The 19,238-nt window shown below is 41.0% G+C and overlaps 2 protein-coding genes across 3 annotated transcripts in view; one reads left to right on the top strand and one right to left on the bottom strand.

Annotated features, from left to right (window-relative positions):
* Nucleotides 1–1,454, bottom strand: part of PLEK (pleckstrin) — a 31,413-nt gene extending 29,959 nt beyond the window's left edge. Inside the window, exon 1 of one of the 2 annotated variants that reach the window (XM_070732578.1) lies at nt 837–1,454. The gene's annotated coding sequence lies outside the window, so the exon portion shown is untranslated. The remainder of the gene's footprint in view (nt 1–836) is intronic. The other variant, XM_070732580.1, reaches the window with a different exon arrangement.
* On the top strand, nt 610–10,731 carry CNRIP1 (cannabinoid receptor interacting protein 1). Its single transcript, XM_070732581.1, has 3 exons — nt 610–1,283; nt 4,130–4,274; nt 9,231–10,731. Exons 1-3 carry the CDS (start codon nt 1,105–1,107, stop codon nt 9,393–9,395), a joined length of 489 nt encoding a protein of 162 aa, XP_070588682.1. The 5' UTR covers nt 610–1,104; the 3' UTR covers nt 9,396–10,731.
* The last annotated feature ends 8,507 nt before the right edge of the window (nt 10,732–19,238 follow it).

Genomic DNA, 19,238 nt, shown 5'->3' with positions numbered 1-19,238 from the left:
CTTACAATTTATAGTGACTGATTCCTAATATGATTAGATTGCCTATTTGTATCCAGACTATCATTAAGTGTTGTACCTAATGATTCTTGAGGAATGTATCTTTTCTTTTATGTATACTGAGAGCATATGCACAAAGACAAATTGCTTGTATGTCCAGTCACACTTGGCCAAAACAAATTTTATTCTATTCTATACTCTATTCACCTCTATTCTCTATTTTACTCTATTCTCTCCTCCTCTATTCTCTATTCTCCTCTATTCTCTATCCTCCTCTATTCTCTAGTCACTTCTATTCTCTCTCCTCCTCTCTTCTCTCTCCTCTCTTTCCTTCAAAAGCTGAAGAGGTTGCCTAGGTTCGTTAATGAAAAGCCCCGGAGTCAAGCAGAGAGCTCGGAGGACAAACCATACTATCTTAGCATATTCTTCCAAAGGGCCAGAAGGTCAAAGCTCAGTTAAGGCCAACCCTGCTTCTCCATCAGCTAGGTAGCAGAAAGGAGACGATACAGAGAAAAAAAACCAGCAGTCACTCCCTCTCTCTTTTTCCCTTCATATGGCGGGGTGGGGGTGGGGGGTCTCCGCTGAACCAGCCAAATAGAACGCAAGAGCAATGGATGTATTCTAGGCGAGCAGAGGACGCTTGTGCTCGCTTTTTCGAGGCAAGAGCTACCGTCTGCGCAACTTCACCCACCGCGGGCGCAGGGGAGCGAACTATAGCCGCGGCGCCGGGGCCAATCGGCCGAAGCTTTTTGTTTCCACCGGGTCAATTCGAACCAATGCTATTTCCCCTCATTCCCCCCACCCACCCACTCCACACCCACCCGATTTTTTCCGCCCACCTTATCCCGCGCTCCAGCTGTTCGGGTTCGAACCCCACCCTCGGCCCCCCTCCGGGGATTGGGCGAGCGCAGGAAGCAGGCCGAACCGGATTCGCTTCCGCGGCTCCGCAAAAGCCGACCAGGCACAGATGGGCCCGGTTGGGTCGATTCCGGATTGGAGCGGGGGCTTAACGGGCCGCCGTCGTCATCTCGCGGGGGGCTGAGGGCGGGTTCCTCATCTTTCCTTTGCGTCCCTCCAGCCGCGCCGTAAAAAAAAAAAAAAGGCACCATGGCCGAGGTGCCCCCCGTGGTCCGGATCAAGGTCTCCCTCAAGATTCAGCCGAATGACGGACCCGTCTTCTTCAAAGTGGACGGCCAGCGGTTCGGTCAGAACCGCACCATCAAATTGTTGACGGGGTCCAAATACAAGGTCGAGGTGGTCCTGAAGCCGGGGACCGTCCACGCCGGGTAAGTGCGCATCCCTCGCCTTCCTTCTCCAATTCTTCGTAATCCACCCGCCCTCCTTTGCTAGAGCGCCGAGATTTATTTATTCATGGCCGGCGAGCGGATGGGCAGGCGCTTCCATTTTTTCCGCCTTGGGGGGGATAGAGCGGTTTCTGTCAGCCGCTTTCGGGCGACGCCCTGCCTCCCTTCTTTCCTCCCTTTCGCGAAACGACCCCGGCAAAGCAGCCAGCGCGGGAGATGGAACACACCCATCCCAGGCCTTCCCCGCTTCTAAGGCTCGTAGAAACGCCCTAGAGTCGCGCCCTGCTAGGTGAAGCCATATAGCATTAGGCGGGAGGGAAAGCAATGGGGGACCCAGGCCTGAGCCTGCGCTTATCTTTAGGGCTATATAGGCCGCGGAGGGAGAAAATAAAAGAGACCGCCGCAAGAAACGCCCAGGCGGAACGGGTGGCAATCTGGAATGAATTGCGGGAGAAGCCGGTTTAATTGGCCAAGGCTTTCCAACTCTGGTTATATAACGGTCCTCCCGGCTTACCCAGCCTCTTCTCTGTTTGGGTGCGGCTTTACGTTGGGGACATAACCAGGTTGGATCTGTGGCCACCTTCTTATTTAGAATTACAGTCGCTGCTGTCAGCCTCTTGAGATCAGTAAAGTCATGGGTTGTATTAAAAAGGATAGATTAGGAGAAAAAAAATCCAGAGTTATTTTTATTATTAGGTATTTTTAACAAGATTTATAAAAAGGAAATTCAGTAGATTATTCATATCTTGACAGCAGGGAGGATGGTTTATGTACAGCAAAGGAAAAATGAAGGTTGGAGACCTTAAAAAATGAAGGTTGGAGACCCTGGTCTAGAATAATTACTCCCAAGTTACCTTCCTGGTAAATTAATGTTTTCTGCCTAGGTTATTATTTGCCAGAGTGCCCATAAGATCTTCATCTATGTCTAAGGTCCCAAAATAATTACTAATCTATTCTTTGTTATTGCATCATTTTCATCAAAGTTTATGACAAGAGTGAGCACTTGTGGTTCTAGAATCACCTGTATCCCAACTCCCTGCTTTTGAAATTTCACAATGATTTCTGAAAAATCAAGTTGCTTGCCACTTTGAATTCGCACATCTATGGAAACTCTTAAGTAAGCAGTTAAAAAAAGCAAAGAACCACTCCCAAATCCCAGATGGGCTTATGTGTTGGATGTGACACTACCCATTACAAACTTGGGAACCCTTAAAATATTAAATGTGTCTCTTGTCTACTCCAATGAACATTAAGCAGTAAAGCTAATTTTACTTAAGTAAATCCAGAGTTATTTTTATTAAGTATTTTTTACAAGATTTATAAAAAGGAAATTCAGTAGATTATTCATATCTTGACATCGGGGAGGATGGTTTATGTGCAGCAATGGAAAAATAAAGAGACACCGAAAGAGGGAACAATAATTTAAAATAATTATGGATTGCGCAGGAATGGACATGCTCACAAGGAAACTGAAAGGGAAAGAGGATTCTGGTTATTACAAAATATGGGACAAATTCTGTAATTGATTAAAAGAAAGAAATGATAAATGAAACAAAACTATACAGGGATATTCTTTAAGAGTTTAATAGAAGAAGTAACTATAGCATAAACAAAGTATGAGCAATCATATTGTGAACAATGTATAAATGTGCATATCTCCAATAAGAACTTCTGATAGAAATGGGGTTGCAAAAAAACCAAATGGTTGTTGTATGTCTGTTAATATTCTGTGTTTACTAATTAAAAAAAGATAGATTATGTAGCTGTGCTGTATTTGGGAATATGGTAGATGTGGCCCAGTTTCCCAAGGTTTCCTTCCAGATGTTGCAGATAAAAGTCCCATGTTTCTTTGCAACTGGGAAAGGTTGCTGTTTGGAGGTCACAAGGCCTATTCTAGGCGGAGAGAAGCGCAACTGTAAAGGCTGTAGCCTGGAAGTTTTACACATGCTTTTTCATGCACGGTATTTCCAGGTAGTGCTAGGAAAATTCTCTTTTCGGAATATCTGGAAACCTGATGCCATGTCTGGGACCTTGGGTCTGATCACATGGTGCAACTTGGTTTGCAATAATAGGGCAATGCACAGGTTTGATTAAACATGATTCAGTACCAGTTGAGGCAACTTCTGTCTTCAAATAAAATATTCAAATTGAACTACTGAATTGATTTGATGTATTGGAAAAGATTGGATGCTTTTAGTCTATAATTTAGCAATTTGGTGGACAGCTGTGCACATGCTTCCTCTTTATTGAATCTTTATTTAAATTGTTGGAGCTGGGTGATTCACATCCTCCTAATTAAGGGTTTCGCTGTGTCTTGCATTTCTTTCCCTTTTGAGCTATCAACACCCAAGATTTCACAGTTTTCTTTGAGTTATCTTCTTTATTTCAATTGTCTTAATTTAGTTGAGTGTTATTTAAATGATGGTGGGATCAACATTATGGATTTTATTCAAAAGAGATAAAGACAAACTTTAAAGCAGCATTTTTCTTTCCTGCCCCCCTCTTTCCATGGCAGTACCCAACCATTTTCCGCATGTTTCCTCCTCAATATTTCATTTTGAGTGAAAGATTATTTAAGAGGTTATTCTCCATTGATTATGTGCCATAAGTAATTTTTGATACCTGGTGTCTACACTGATAGATTTTTCTAGGCACTTTAGTGACAATAGCAAAGGCATCAATTCTTATTGCATAGGAGAGCACAGTAGATAGACCACATGCATAGAAAATTATTATCACAGTTCAGGTTTTTTTTTAAATTTTCTCATCTCAAAACAATAGGATAATTAAGTACTGACAGATATTAAGTTTACCAAACTCTGTTTCAGGACAATGGGAATAGGTGGAGTAAATGTGCCCCTTGAAGAGACAGCAAGAGAACCACAAGTTGTTACTTACACTGGCATCTATGACACAGAAGGAGTTCCTCATACCAAAAGTGGGGAAAGACAACCTATACAAGTCAACCTACAGGTAGTGTATATCCCTGAAAGGAGGGTGGTGGAGGAGGATGAAAAATAAATGGAATAAAGTTAGTAGAATGAAGAGTGAAAACAGTAAACTCTGTGATATGTGAAATAGATTTGATCACATTCATTTTTATGATAATTAGCTGTGCTTGGGCTGCGTACACTTTTTCAGTTTTTATATTTATCTTTTTCCCTGCTTCCAAAAGAAGCAAACTAATTTTGTGGTCAGCTGTAGTGTTGGGCAAACCCATCAAAGTTCGGGTTCGGCAGAGTTTGGGTAAGTTTGCCAAACCCGAACCCCATTTGCCTGCAGAAGAGGGAGAAGGGTGCAAACCCTCAGTGCTCAGTCTGCTGGTACTATTGCCCACCGTGGCCATATGTGCCACAAAGAATCTCACCAGCATGGCATTTTTTCAAACAGTTTATAGATGACAAGACAAAGGTCATTTGCATGCTCTGCCACCAATCCCTGAAGCAAGGCAGAGGTGTTAATAATCTCAGCACCAACTGCATGACCAGGCACCTGAATACAAAACATGAGCTTCGGTGGCTTATTTATCTGATGTGATACTACCCACTCCAAATTTGGGAACCCTTAAAAATATTAAATATGTCTCTTGTCTACTCCAATTTATTAACTTTAAGTAGTGAACCTAAGTTTACTTAAGTAAACTTTCAAAAATTCTAACAACCATTGCTAGAGATAGTGTGTTTTACAGATGGGAATCTGATGCTTAGCTCTTCATAAGATTTCCCCATGGGTGTAGATGAGAGAGACCATTAAAATAACTTTGGTGCTACAAGGTCATTCTTCTCTTTCTAAGCATAAGTGGTCAACACTATTATTGTCAAGTCATCTGCTAAAATCTACCTGTGGTTTGGATCTTTCTACTCTTTTGAAAGACATTTGAAATCAATGACTCTGCAAATGGAAAACATAGCTAATGCCAAGGCTGTATTTTCAAAAGCATGAAGTTCCAGGATAAAGATGAAAATTGGTTCCAGATAGAATTTGCATTTGATTTTGTGAAATTAAAATTCAAACTTAAAAGAATATACACAGAAGTATAGCTGATTTGATGATATGTTTTAAGAACTTTTTCCTTTGACAAAAATAACAATTATAATTTAAAAACAGTACTGAAGGTCCCTTTGATACAGGGGTGAAATGCTCCCAGTTCATTCGTGCCTGTCAATTATCGGAGAGCCAGTCATGAAAGGAGCATGAGGTTCCTCCCACCTACCCAGACACTGTCACTTGGGTTCTTTTATCCTTTGTGCATGCGCAAAGCGTTCTGTGTATGTGCAGAAGGTAAAAGAACCCAAATGGCAATGTCTGGTCAGGTGGGTGGAGCCTCACACTCCCTTCCCAACCAGCTCTCTGATGACTGACAGGCACAAGAGAACCAGGCACCTTTCACCCCTGCTTTAATATCACTTCATAAATTTTGGGGACAGAAATAGTATTGCTTTACACTTTATAAACTAATATTAAGCAAATATTCGGGTCTGATATATGAGACATAGAAGCTTCTGATTCTGAGTTGACTCAGAAGTTATTATGGAAAGGACATTTATAATAAATCACTCTACTGGAAAAATTGAAATACGGATGAGCAAAGGTCAGTCCACGAACACTGGACTGAAACTCTGACAAAGATTAGCTGTCATCAGTAACATGACCAAATGTTTTTTACAGTGTTTCTTTAAATTGAGTTCTTTGCAAAATTTCTTGACTTCCAATATATACTGCTCAAAAAAACCAAAGGGAACACTCAAATAACACATCCTAGATCTGAATGAATGAAATATTCTCATTGAATACTTTGTTCTGTAAAAAGTTGAATGTGCACAACCGCATGTGAAATTGATTGTCAATCAGTGTTGCTTCCTAAGTGGACAGTTTGATGTCACAGAAGTTTGATTTACTTGGAGTTATATTGTGTTGTTTAAGTATTCCCTTTATTTTTTGTTAGCAGTGTAATTGGACAATCATGCTTTATGGCAAGAATGCAAGTAGTGTGGTCTTCTGTCACAGCAGTGGGGTAGATGTAACCTGCTACCCATCTCAGCCTGAATTTTTTGTCCATTGGATTTCCCAATTTTTCTCCCATATTTGTCCATTTCTTGCCATATTTCCCTTTTGTTAAATGTCTCTCTCCTATCTCATATATTAAATTTCCCAACTATTTGGTTTGCCCCATACTTTCCTTTGCTGCTCTTTTTTTCATGTTCCACTTGTGTGGTTTCTCTCTTCATTCTGCTTTCCCTGCACTGCTGTTCCCATTTTGTTGATTGTATTTATTTGTTTATTTTATTTATTTATTTTGCCAAGCATGTATGAGAAAATAAGTACTTTATAAGTGTAAACATAAGATAAACATGGAAGTATAAACCGGTATAAGCATATGAAATGAGTACGAATAAATGGGAACAATAGGGCAGAGACAGTAAGCATGCTGTACTTATGCATACCCCCTTTACAGGCCTCTTAGGAATGGGGTGAGGTCAGTGAAGGCTACCAAAATTTTTACTACCACACTGTGGGCATGGTGTATGCATTTTTTTTCAACATCTTTCAGTGCAAATTGGATGCTGTGGGATGGAGCTCCATTTTCGCTACCCCACTGCGTCCGTCCTCCCCCCATCTGGGCAGTAGACCACCCCTGGGTGAGGTCCACGGTAGACAGATCAATGTTGAAGTTATGGGGTTTGAGGATGTAACAAGTGGGTCAGGTAGTGTATTCCAGGCATTGATCACTCTATTGCTGAAGGTGTATTTTCTGCAATCGAGTTTGGAGTGGTTTACTATGGGTTTATATCTATTATTTGCCCGTATATTATTGGGTTTGAAGCTAAAGTAGTCTTTGACAGGTAGGACGTTGTAGCAGACAATTTTTTGTACTAAGCTTAGATCAGACAGTAGGCAATATAGTTTTAGGTTGTCCAGGCCCAAAATTTCAAGCGTGGTGGCATAAGGTATTCTATTGTGAGAAGAGGAATGGAGTACTCTTCTCATGAAATACCTCTGAACCTGTTCAATTGGAGTAATGTCTGGTATACAGTGTGGATTCCAGGCAGATGAGCAGCATTCGAAAATTGGTCTGGCAAAGGTTTTATATGCCCTGGTTTGCAAGTCCAATGTTATCAGAGAAGAAGCTTTGTAAAATTAGGTTGACAACTCTTTATGCCTTTTTGGGAAAGCTGTTACAGTGAGCTCTAGGGCTTTTGAAATAAGTACTCCTAAGTCCTCAACAGAGGGAGGATCGTCTACGAGGTCATATCTGCCCAGTTTGTATTTGGTGTTCTGGTTTTTGTGGCCAATATGTAGGTCAGAGTATTTGTTGGTTGGTTGAGATTTGAAGTTGCCAATTATTTGAACATTCTGACACAGTCTAGGTCATTGGTGAAATCTACTTACCTTCCATAGAATTCTTTATTGGCCAAGTGTGATTGGATACACAAGGAATTTGTCATTGATGCATATGCTCTCAGTGTACATAAAAGAAAAAGATACATTTGTCAAGAATCATGCGGTACCACACTTAAAGATTGTCATAGGGGTCAAATAAGCAATGAAGAAATAATCAATATTCTTTATGCATGCACAGAGGATTAAAAACAAGGAAATAGTGACAGCCAGGTAGATGGGTGGAGCCTTGTGCTCTGCCACTACCGGTTCTCTGAACCACCAGCAGCCACCGCTACCTGTAACCCGAACTGATAGCATTTCACTCCTGGTCTAGGCCACTTTGTAGGGCAGCAGTATTGTCAGTGGTATTAAATAGTTTTACCTCATCAGCAAAGAGGATGCAGTTGCTTATAATATGATTGCAAAGGTCATTTATATATATTAGAAAGACTGGGTCATAGAATGCTACCATGTGGGACACTGCTGCTAACTGGTGCAGGGTTTATAGAGCACTCTTTATTTTCACTACTTGTTGCCTGGTTGAGAAGAATGCAGCTATCCAGTTGTGCAGTGAAATGCTGCAAAAGCATAGTTTTAACAGTAGTTTGTCATGTACCACTGAATCAAAGACTTTGCAGAAGTCTGTGTAAATTCCATCTATTGCTTTACCTTGGTCAAGTTCCCTTCCCTCCCCTCTTCATACTCATTTTCCCCTTTCATCATTCCTCTCCGTTTATGAGCATATCATTTATTTCCTTAACATAGAGAGACTTACTTTAGCTCTACATTAATTGAACAAAACTGAGAAACTCTTCTTAAATATATTTCTGAAGAAAGATAATTTCTGGCAATTTCTTCCCTTGCCTATCTTTAATAGGGCATATACTCACAGACAAGAATTTTATTTTGATTGTAAAGAAAATTTTAATGCCTTAAGTTTGAGTTATCTGCACTATGGGGAAAATAGAACAATCCCTCACTCCAAATTTTTGGAAAGAGAGAAGAACTTGCTTGATACAGGCAGAAAGGAATTGGCAAAGATCACTTCATTCTTGCCCTTTCAGCAGAAATGTTGCTCTGAATAAAACTGCTGATGGAAAGATCTCTTGCAAATCTAGATCCAAACTATAATGCTCATTGGCAGTCATGCTACAAACTGAGGCAGATTTATTAGGCAGTAAAACTTTTATCCTCTTCCCAGATGTGAACAGATTGCACCGATACATATCTGTCTTGTTTTGAGAGAGAACATTTTACTCCTTGCTCTTCAACAAGGTGGGTTTTGTGCAGGGGTGGGCTGCTGCCCAGAAAGGGGGGGAACAGAGTGGGGTAGCAAAAATGGAGCTCCATCCCAGAGTACCCAATTTACACTGAAAGATGTTGAAAGAAAATGCAGGGCATTCTTCATAAACCACAGCCACAGTAAAAATTTCGATAGCCATTCACTGGTTTTCTGGCTTCTTGTATGGTATAGTTGGTCCTGTCGAGATATAAAGAGGAAATGCTGCTCTGGTGAAGTAATGAGATGAGTTTGTACTTTTTCTCCAGGTCACTGACATTGGGGCTTTTGAAACAGTCTGGCAAGTCAAATTCTACAACTATCACAAGCGAGACCACTGCCAATGGGGAAACAGCTTTGGCTGCATCGAGTATGAATGCAAACCTAACGAAACCCGCAGCCTCATGTGGATCAATAAGGAGACCTTCTTCTGAAGTGAGGCAACTATGTCTGGACAATTGCTTGGTGAAATAACTGATCTGCAAGCCAGTGCAAAGCCTTACTCAGGCCCTCAATTATAGATATTTTTGTGGAATTAAACCGGATTCCTCCCTTTCCCCACCTTACAGCCCGTTTGCTTGCAAATAAGTTTCCTTTGAAGCTGGCGAGGCTTGCTTTCCAAGTGAGTAGGCTGGAAATGGTGGTCGTGAGAAGTGAGTGTTGATTGGAAGACGGTTCTTGCTCCCTCCTTAAATGTGAATGGCCTTTCACTTGCACTGGGCAAAAGGTGATCTTGCAATATTCACTAGGCTCTAGAAGCTCCCTTTCCATAATCATCCTGAAATGTACTGTTTGTGACACCCCCCAAATCATTGTTTTAGAATGTTATCTGCTACATGGTAATAATAACAGTCTGGTTCTCATTCATGCTAGCAAGCGTTGTGAAATGCAGTTTACACTGCTGCCTCTGTGCTCTGAAATTCAGGATACCTTCTCTCCTTTCTACTAATGCTTTTCCAAAACTGAGGAAGGTACTGGACTATATGACTCTCAACACTCTTCATCCTTATCCATGCTGATTGGGTCTTTGGGTTGTTCTGACCCTTCAATTTCTGAAAAAAACCCATACCCTAGATTCCCCTGGTACAGTGCCAATTTCAGACAATGGGGCATCTGATAAAGTGGTAGTAAATGATTATCTGCTCAATTATTATTATTATTTTGCTTAGTTTTCACAGAGAAGGAGTATTCAGGCTTGCTGAATACATAACTTGAGTAAGTTTTCACCTATCAAACTATAAGCAGTGTTGGGATTCTTGAAATTATGCAAAATATCAATGGTTTTAAATTGTGTCATAATTCTCATAATTTCATCAGCTACAATTAAATATATCCCAATGTTGCATATCAAACCCACAAGTTTTCAGGCTACTTGTCTAGCGATATTTTTTAAAAAGAAAAATGAAATCAATTTGCTACAAGTAACATTTGAGCTGCAGCAGTTCAGATATTTCAGGTCAAACATGATTTTATCAGGATGCTCTCCAAGTAAAAAGAAAGCTATTTGTATATAAGCTTGTGCAGGGTTCTGGAATCTGGTGCTATACCCTATGTAAACCTGTTTACAAATCTGAGGCAACTGAGAAGCACATCGTTTATCTCTTAGGAATTTCAGATAAAGGCTGCTTCTTTTACAAAGTACAACTGGATTAATAAGAGGAGGTTGTGTTGATGATACTTTGCATATTAGTGTATTTGTGCCATTCATGAGAACAATCTGTAAAGTGATACAGCTTTTGATCTTTGTAATAAATGAATTGGAAACCTGTGTTTTCCTTAGCAGTTATTTAGCATGCTTGGAATAATAATTTACTTGTACCAATTCAGTAAGCAACAGAGTTTTCCATGCAAAATTAAGGAGAGAATGCTGGAACTGGTACATTTGGAAGTTCCTACCTCAGCTTCTCGGTGTGAGCCAGACCCATAACTAGAATCATAAGCAGGGCCTTGCCATCTAACTTGAACATATTGGCTAGATCAGTGATGGCTAACCTTTGTGGTGTTGTGTGCTGAAAGTGTGTGCAACAGCACACGTGTTTGCAGCCATAATACAATGCATGTGCGATCCTGCACATAAACTTATGCCCCCTATCAGAGCTGCATTTCAGCCCAAGCAGCAAACCAGCCCAACCAGATAAACAACCCAACCAGCCAGCCACAGACCAATAGATATGGAGTTGAAGTCTTCCGTGAAACACAGCAGAAGTAGGAAGTCTTAGAAAAATATATTTACTTCTTATTCACACTACTAACTGTATTCTACTTTACTATACAGATATCACACTAGTATCTCACTAGTATCTCACTACAACTATCTCAATTACAATAACTCACAAGACCCGATAGATCAATACAGCAACTTCAGAGCACACTTAACACAGAGCAGGATCAGGAATCAGAGAAAGCAAGGGAGCAGAGAGAACAGGGGGGCAAGCAGAGAGCTCTTGCATATTTAAATATTTTTCACCTGATGGGATTGCTGCATGCTTAATTGCCTCAGAATGACTCAGCATTCTCAACCTAGGCCTTCTTTCTGCATTGAGACATTACCTCAGGATATGCTAAATCCTGACACTCCCCCTGCTTGCGCCCCACGTGCATGTGTGCGTGACCTCCCCACGTTCTCCCATCCCCTGCATATGCTTACACACACACACACTCCTCACGCATGACTCTCGCTCCGAGTCTTTGGAGAGGGGTGGCATACAAGTCTAATAAATAATAATAATAATAATAATAATAATAATTATAATTATAATTATAATAATATAATTATTATTATTATTACCCCCATGCATGCGAGCATAATCCATGCATGACCTGAATACCTTCGGGACCGCCTTCTGCCGCACAAATCTCAGCAACTGATTAGGTCCCACAGAGTTGGCCTTCTCCAGGTCGGGTCGACAAAACAATGCTGTTTGGTGGGACCACGGGGAAGAGCCTTCTCTGTGTCGGCCCCTACCCTCTGGAATCAACTCCCCCCCCCGGAGATTAGGACTGCCCCCACCCTCCTTGCCTTTCGCAAACTCCTTAAAACCCACCTTTGGAAATTTATTCCCCTCGACCGCTTCGTTTTATGTATGGTTTGTTTGGGTTGTATGAGTGTTTTTAATCAAGGGTTTTTAACTGTTTTGCTTTTTTAATCATTGGATTTGTATTTTGTATTCCTGTTGTGAGCCACTCCAAGTCTTCGGAGAGGGGCGGCATACAAATCTAATGAATAATAATAATAATAATAATAATAATAATAATGACCCATCCCCTATGCATGTGCGGTGGAGACCTGAAAATCAGGTGACCACCAGGAGGTGCACACGCATGCACAGTGGAACTGAGCTGGGGCGACGGCTTGTGTGCCCGCAGAGAGAGCTCTGCATGCCATCTGTGGCAAGCGTTCCATAGGTTCACCATCACAGGGCTAATTGAGAAAGTGACTCATAGTCATCACAATTTTTTGGCAATGGAATGGAAGTACAGTAGATTGCTATTGCTTGTCTTGAGACACATGTTGATAACTTAAATACTTAGTTCAGCTTTTCCAAACTAATTTGCTTCAGGGAATTGCTGAATGATCCCCATAATTCAGAGATCTCTGTTGCAAGAGTACAGGTAGTCCTTGATTGACAACAGTTCGCTTAGGGTTTTATGACGGTTGCCGTGTCCTGATCACCTTTTGCAACTTTCTGACAAGCCATGTCAATGGGGAAACCAGATTCACTTAACAATCGTGTTAACCAATGATTCATTTTTATTATAAATTAAAAGTAAAGAATCCAGTATAAGGTACAAAAATACAAACTAAAAAACATAAAAGAAAAAGAGTGGAGAAAAAAACTTCCCCTTCATCATAGCAAGTAAAGACAATCTTAATACCTCTAACATATCTTTTCACCTCATAGCTCATCTATTGATTTTTTTAAAAAATCCAACTTCTTTGTCACCAAAAGCCAGTCAGGGCAACCAGATGTAAATATTTTTCTCATCAACTAAACCAGGCTCCCTAAGTTTTAAAATATATTTTTTAAAACTCTTCAAAAAGATCTTCAGGATTAGTTTTCTGTTCATCTGTTTCAAACAGTATTTTTTTCAGAACTTTAGCAGATTTCTTTTGTATATCCAAGTAGAGTCTGTTTCCCACTTTTAATAAAGTCCTTTCAAATCTTAACAGAGCTCTTTTGTGTATAAAAAAATATCTAAATCAGTTTGCTGGTTCAATATTTACATCTGGAATAATTCATCAATTTGTTGGACCCATACAGTGGTGGGATTCAAATTTTTTACTACCAGCGTGGCTTGGTGGGTGTGGCGTGGCTTGGAGAGTGTGGTTTGGTGAGCATGGCAGGGGAAATATACTGCAAAATCTCCATTCACTCCCCACTCCAGGGGAAGGATACTGCAAAATCCCCATTTGTTTGTTTGTTCGTTTGTTCGTTCATTCATTCAATTTTTATGCCATCCTTCTCCGTAGACTCAGGGTGGCTTATAACATGTTAGCAATAGCACTTTTTAACAGAGCCAGCATATTGCCCCCATAATCCGGGTCCTCATTTCACCCACCTTGGAAGGATGGAAGGCAGAGTCAACCTTTAGCGGATGGTGAGATTTGAACCGGTGACCTACAGTCAGCTTCAGTGGCCTGCACTACAACACTCTACCTGCTGCGCCACCCCGGCTCTCTTGATTTCCTCCCGATCATCAACTCGGGAGGCAGAGAATAGATGGGAGTTGGGGCCAGTCAGAGGTGGTATTTTACCGGTTCTCCAAACTTCTCAAAATGCCCATACGAGTTCTCCTAACTATTCAAAATTTCTGCTACTAATTCTTTAGAACTGGTCAGAACCTGCTGAATCCCACCTCTGGTCCCATATCTTCTTCCATGTCTTTCTCATTACTTTTTACATTTGCATTTTTAAGTCCCCCTTAAAAATAATTTCAAAATCATCTGCTGAACTTGTAATTTCATTACAACACACTCTGTCAATCTTAACAACAAGTGTACTGTACAGTGGTACCTCTACCTAAGAACGCCTCTACTTAAGAACTTTTCTAGATAAGAACTGGATTTTCAAGATTTTTTTGCCTCTTCTTAAGAACCATTTTCTACTTAAGAACTTGAGCCTGGAAAAAATTCCCAGGAAATTTGAGAGTGGCGCGAAGGCCCGGCCAGTTTCCTGTCATTCCTCCTTTAATCCTAGTCACCTTGGCCTTTTCCAGGCTGCCAGAGGAGCCTTTCAGTGGTACTTAAGGAGGCTTTGGCAGCCCAGAGCAAACAAAGCATTTTCCTTTCTCTGGGAGCTTGGAAAGGGAATAAACCACTTCGCTGTGGTGACTCCCTCGCGCTGCCTCCCATACACCCGGTGCGGGGTTGCCTCCCAGAGCATTTGGGCATGGAAAGGCAATAGGGTGTGCTTCACCCAAACTGAGGAGTCACCACAGTGAAGGAAAAGCGTTGGCTACAAAGCGAGCAAGAGGAGAGGGGAGCCCTTCAGCATGGGAAGGAAGAGGAAGCAGGTAGCAGCAGCAGCAGCCCCCTTTTAGTCAAAGGAGCGGGAGGTTCCCCCCTCTCACCCGCCTGGGTTTCTCTGGCGCAGTGTATGGGAGGCAGTCTCGCGCTGGGAATATGGGAGGTGCGTGCTTCTCCTCGCCGCCTCAGAGTCCCTCTTTTTTTTTTAAGCCTTAAAGGTTTGGATTTTTTTTATTCCCCTCACCTCACCTTCCTTCGGCAGCCACTATCCTCCTCTTCTTCTTCCTCCTCCTCCCACCCAAATTCCAAGTTTTTATTTCTTTCCTAATGGGTTTGCATGTATTATTTGCCTTTACATTGATTCCTATGGGAAAAAATAGTTTTTACTTACAAACTTTTCTACTTAAGAACCTGGTCATGGAACGAATTCAGTTCTTAAGTAGAGGTAACACTGTACAGTATATGTTTTGCTAAAAAAAGTGGCAGACAAACCAAATTTGCATAAGATTTTTTTCTTCATTTTCTTAATCCACTAGCTCCCTCTGGTGTTCAACCTTCAAGATTTCCTTATCATGAAAATATTCAAAACAATCACAATTTTCCCATGTTAATTTTTGTTTCTAATTAACCCAAAACTCTTAGTGGGCATTTAAAATTATAATTTATAATTATAATTTTAACTTTATTGTTAAACTTTATAAAAATCCATATTCCAAGCACTCTTGCTTTTAAATGCATAAAATGATATTTTTCCAAAACATTTAAAAATTGCATTTAAGGTTTTTTTTCCTTAAGGAGAAGCTGACCCGATTAATAAATACAGTATAACTCGCTGTTCTGAAGGGTTTTGACCCTTTTAAAACAGAGGGGGGGGGGTGAAATCCAATATGATAGAGAAGTGAGGTGTGATCGAGCCTATTCTGCCGGGCGATCTGATAGGAGCCTCCTGAAAATTCAAGGGTACAAATTTCAGACACACATACACACATTTGAAAATTCAAAACAATGTTCTTTATCACAAAATTCAAAATAAACAAAGCACTCTTTTTGTATTGCAAAGAGCACTCTTCCCAAAACAACCGGGTAGTCTTTACAATTAGCCTTAAGCAGTCATTAAGTACTTAGCTAGCAGCTGTGAAGAAACTTCACACCACTTTTTCCAACGAAGTGAGACACACACACACACACACACACACACACACACACACACGTTGCTCTGCTTTGGTTTCAAAGGCATAAAAAAGCAACACAGACTAGATGGACCATGAGGTCTTTTTCTGCCGTCAGACTTCTATGTTTCTATGTTTCTATTATGAAGGACATCCACTGCAGTGATTTTGGTTTTTCTATGTGTTCAATAATGCAGTGAGAACCTGAACAACTTTTTCACAAACTTGCTTCCAGCATGACATGGAACTAAATTAAACATTGTGTTCCAGGTTTATACCATGTGTTAGAGTTGTGCACAATTTGCAATGTGCCAGACCACAAATATGGCACCTGACTCTTTAAAGCAGTTGCTATGGAGAATAGGAATAGGCTAGAGCAAGGCAGTCAAACATGGGGGCCAGATGTGTCACATGCTGGCCATGCCCATACCCCATTTAGCAAAGGGGAGGGAGTCTCAAAAAGTTATGTGACACCGCTGTGATGATGTGAGTTTGACATCCATGGGTAGAGCAGTGATGGCGAACCTTTTTTTCCTCAGGTGCCAAAAGAACGTGCTTGCGTGCTATCACGCATGCGTGAGTGCCCATACCCATAATTCAATGCCTGGGGAGGGTGAAAACAGCTTCCCCCACCTTTTGGAGGCTGGAAATGGATTGTTTCCTTACTTCTGGTGGGCCCAGTAGGCTCGTGTTTTGCCCTCCCCAAACTCCAAAGGCTTCCCTGGGGCCAGGGCAGGCTAAAAATGCCCTCCCCCATCCCACTGGAAGCTCTGTGTGAGCCAAAAATCAGCTTGCTGGAACATAGGAGCTCAGCTCGGGCAACGGCTCACGTGCCAGCAGATATGGGTCTGTGTGCCACCTGTGGCACCCGTGACATAGGTTTGCCATCACTGGGCTAGAGGAAGAGATTGCATAGGATATGCATTGCTCAAAAAAATAAAGGGAACACTTAAACAACACAATATAACTCCAAGAAAATCAAACTTCTGTGTAATCAAACTGTCCACTTAGGAAACAACACTGATTGACAATCAATTTCACATGCTGTTGTGCACATTCAACTTTGTACAGAGCAAAGTATTCAATGGGAATATTTCATTCACTCGGATCTAGGATTTGTTATTTGAGTGTTCCCTTTATTTTTTTGAGCAGTATATATTGCCAGTTGAGCGTTGTGGTTAAGGCACCATGCTTGAAACAGGAGCTGTGAATTCTAGTCTCACCTTAGAAACAGCTGAATAAATTTGGGACAATTATTCACTCTCTGCCAGTGGTGAAATCCAATTATTATTATTTTTTTACTATCTGGTTCTGTGTGCGTCATTTGGTCGGTGTAGTGTGGCTTGGTGGGTGTGGGAAGGTAAGGATATTGCAAAATCTCCAATCCTACCCCAATCTGGGGCCAGCCAGAGGTGGTATTTGTCAGTTCTCTGAATTACTCAAAATTTCTGCTATCAGTTCCCGAGAACCTGCTGGACTTCATCCCTGCTGTCAGCCCTAGGCAAATCACTTTGAAAGTTTTCCCAAGAAAACTACAGTGAATGGTAAGGGCAGTTACTAGAAATCAACACTGGTGTCAAAAGAGTATGTGTGTCAGAGATGGGTTCCTCCCAGTTTGCACCAGTTCTATAGAACCAGCAGCAAAACTCTGGTGACCTCACAGAGCCAGTTCTCTTGGTGCCAATCCATGGACGTTGCCATCTGTTTTTTAAAATTATTTTTCAATTTTTAAATAATTTTTTTTGCTGATTTTTTCTTCTGTACATGCGCAGAAGATGAGTTTCTGGCACTATGCATACGCTGCCACCTTGTTTTGAATTTTTTTTAAAAAATTGTGAATTTTCAGCACTGTGCATGCATGTGCACCCGCATGAAACACCCACCTGCCTATGTAGCAAGCCCACATTGTGCGCAGTGCCTGCACAACCATGCAGCCTGGGTTGAAGCAAAGGCAAGGTAAATTAGAACCCACCCCTGGTGCATGTGATCAGTGAATTAACAGAGAACTCTAGAATTTATTGGCATTCCATCACAATGTGGAATCTCCCATGAGATAAATTCAATAGTATTAGTTTGGGGCGAATCTTTTCATAAACCTAACTGTTGAACTATGCAAAGATTTATCATCTTGAAAACATAGTATGTTTACTATGACATCATTTTCTCATCCCTTACACTGGTCATGGCCATTATACCGTTTTATGTGCAAAATTGTATTTAGACCCCAAATTATCTATCTATCTATCTATCTATCTATCTATCTATCTATCTATCTATCTATCTATCTATCTATCTATCTATCCATCCATCCATCCATCCATCCATCCATCCATCCATCCATCCATCCATCCATTTGATTTCTATGCCGTTCTTAAATAGAAAAGTTCTTAAGTAGAAACAATTTTTCCCATAGGAATCAATGTAAAAGCAAAGAAACAAAAGCTCAGAATTTGGGTGGGAGGAGAAAGAGGACAGTCACTGCTGAAGAAAGAAGGTGAGGTGAGGGGAATCAAAAAAATTCAAAGCTTTAAGGCTTAAAAAAAGAGAGAGGGATTCTGAGGCAGCGAGGAGGAGCACACATCTCCTTCTGTTCGCTCTGGGTTGCCAAAGCCTCCTTAAGCCCTACTGAAAGGCTCCTCTGGCAGCCCAGAAAAGTCCAAGATGGCCAGGATTAAAGGGGGAATGGCAGGAAACTGGCCGGGGACTTTGTGCCACTTTCAAATTTCCTAGGAAATTTTTCCGGGCTCGGGTTCTTAAGTAGAAAATGGTTCTGAAGTAGAGGCAAAAAAATCTTGAACACCGGTTCTTATTTAGAAATGTTCTTAAGTAGAGGCGTTCTTAAGTAGAGGTACCACTGTACAATTTACTAAAAAGTATTAAAATGCACCACTTCAATATCCTTGCTGTCATTTTTAAGGCTATATGCTAGTACCTATTGTGATTAATTATGTCTTTCTTATATTTAACTATGCTCTCTCTCTCTCTCTTTTTTTATTGTGCTCAAGTTTTTTTTCTCTTTTTGCAAGAGCTTGTAAATCATTTGCATTTTTGGCTTTGAGAATAGTGTTATCAGCATAGTGCAGATTGTGAATGTTTCTTCCTGCAATTTTAAAACCACACTCATCTTCTTTCAATCCAGCTTCACTCAATGTGTATTCCACGTACAAATTGAATAAATAACATCCTTGCCTCACTCCTTTTCCAAACTGGATTCAGTCTGTTTCACCATGTTCTCTTTATACTGTGACTTTCTGATGTGCATGTAAGTTTCACCCGGGAACAATAAAAAGTTGTGGAAGTCCTATTGTTTGCTAAGCATTTCACAGCTTGAAATAATCAACACAATGAAAGACCTTTCCATACTCAATGAAGCACATACTGTTTGACTGCTGACATCTCAGTTTGCTGAAGCCCAAGATATTAATTTGTGGTAATTTAATTTCATATTGCCTTGTGTTGAGCTTTCTTGTGACCATACTTCTTATGTTCCATGTTCCCAGTGTAATTCTGTATTTGCAGTTTTGCATTTTCTTTTCCTGTATGGCAACATCCTAGAGCAGTGATGGTGAACCTTTTTTTCCTTGAGTGATGAAAGAGCATGGGCATTGTCTATCACACATGTGCGACTGCCCACACCCATA

The sequence above is a fragment of the Erythrolamprus reginae genome, chromosome 1 (genome assembly GCF_031021105.1).
Source record: "Erythrolamprus reginae isolate rEryReg1 chromosome 1, rEryReg1.hap1, whole genome shotgun sequence".
Lineage (NCBI taxonomy): Eukaryota > Metazoa > Chordata > Lepidosauria > Squamata > Dipsadidae > Erythrolamprus > Erythrolamprus reginae.
Note: the sequence above shows the minus strand (reverse complement) of the source record. Positions and strands in the feature narration are given on the sequence as shown.